The following is a 1,679-nucleotide window of genomic DNA, read 5'->3' on the forward strand; positions in this document are numbered from 1 at the left end:
TTCAGTTCTAGTTCAGTTCTAGTTCAGTTCTAGTTCAGTTCTAGTTCAGTTCTAGTTCAGTTCTAGTTCAGTTCGAGTTCAGTTCTAGTTCAGTTCTAATTCAGTTCTTGTTCTTTCCGAGTTTTGCGTGAGATCGGTTCTAGTTTACGTCTATTAAATATCTATATAAAAACTTTACCTATTGGACTATGATTGCCGGGAACACGTGGTGGTTGTGTTTCATTTTTAGTTAAAGGTATTAAAGAGGGTTTATTATCCTGTTTCTCTGACTCCAATGAAGTCTTCTTAGCTGCTGTCATACTAGCTTTAGCCTCTCCACCCTGTTGAAAACGTTTGCGTTGCACTGCAGGCGATTCTAAAGCTGATGTATGTGTAGTATTAGCAGCATCACAAGAATCAAAAGCTAATGCCACATCTTGAGTGGTAGGCATACGCCATAAGGGATCTATTTGATTGGGTTGAACATTAGAGGAGTTTTTCTTTTGACTAAAGGGAGATGTGGTCAAATTGCGTAAAATAGATTGACCTGTAAGGAAAAATTAATAAAATATTATGTTATTGTAATAATTTTTATTTGTTTTAGTAGATATATTAACCTATTGTCGATAAAACCGATTCCTTTTTGGGACTTTCATCACTCGGCGATGTTTGATAACGCTGCAAAGAGGAGCCACCATTAAATTTCTTTTGCATAAATGGAGATTTACGATATAATTTATTCATTTCATTGACTAATTTTGAATCATCTTTATTGATATTGTAGGAAACACTGGGTGGTGATAAAGGACTAGAACTGGTGGCAGAACTACTGCCAGAACCAGTATTATAACTAACGCTGCCACTGCCACCAACTGATGAGCCGGTAGTAGTTCTACTATTGTGGCCCATGGTTGCTGTTGATCCCTGATAATTATTTATTGTTGCTGCTGTTGTTGTTGTGGTTGTTATATTACTGCTATTAATGCTAAATTGATTTAAAGTTTGAGGTAGTTGAGATGGTTGCTGCTGTTGTTGATGTTGATGACGATGTTGTTGCTGCTGATGTTTGAAACTATTTGAACGTTGTTGCTGCGGCTGCTGCTGTTGATGTCGTTGTTGATAATGTTCTATGTTGGCACCACCGCCCTGATAACTGGGTATTTGTGATTGTGTTTGTTTTGTTAAAGCATTTATTGTCATTGTTGTCGTTGTTGCAGTTGATGTTATAGCTCCCATTAAAGAGGGGCCCACATTCAGATTGGCCGTAGAGGCTAAAGCGGTTTTATAATGATGTTTAGAGGCATCATATGTAGCCGGTGTTGTTGATGTGGGTATTTGAGTTCTGTAATAGAGAATTAAAATATTAAATTGAAATTGTTTAGTAATGAATTTTTCTTACAACACAAACATTTAGGTGAAAGTTTCTTTAAGATACAAATGATATAATTTTTTTTGTAATAAATTAAAGAAGAGAATTTTTTGAAAATTAAGCGAATTTGAATTTAATTTGATATCGAAACATTCTTTATTTTAAGCTGAACTTATAGTTCAGTTACAAATCAGTTCTAGTTTAGTTCTATTTGAGTTGTAAATCAGATCTAGTTCAGTTCTAGTTCTGTTCTAGTTCTGTTCTAGTTCTGTTCTAGTTCTGTTCTAGTTCTGTTCTAGTTCTGTTCTAGTTCTGTTCTAGTTCTGTTCTA

At 35.0% G+C, this 1,679-nt stretch overlaps 1 protein-coding gene across 1 annotated transcript in view; it reads left to right on the forward strand.

Moving 5' to 3' along the window:
- Window positions 1–1,679, forward strand: part of LOC111679763 (dual specificity mitogen-activated protein kinase kinase hemipterous) — an 11,797-nt gene that overhangs the window by 4,204 nt on the left and 5,914 nt on the right. The window contains exon 6 of the mRNA XM_046945908.1: window positions 764–773. Within this exon, the coding sequence (XP_046801864.1) occupies window positions 764–773 (10 nt within the window). The remainder of the gene's footprint in view (window positions 1–763; window positions 774–1,679) is intronic.

Source organism: Lucilia cuprina, chromosome 3 (assembly GCF_022045245.1).
Source record: "Lucilia cuprina isolate Lc7/37 chromosome 3, ASM2204524v1, whole genome shotgun sequence".
Taxonomy (NCBI): Eukaryota; Metazoa; Arthropoda; class Insecta; order Diptera; family Calliphoridae; genus Lucilia; species Lucilia cuprina.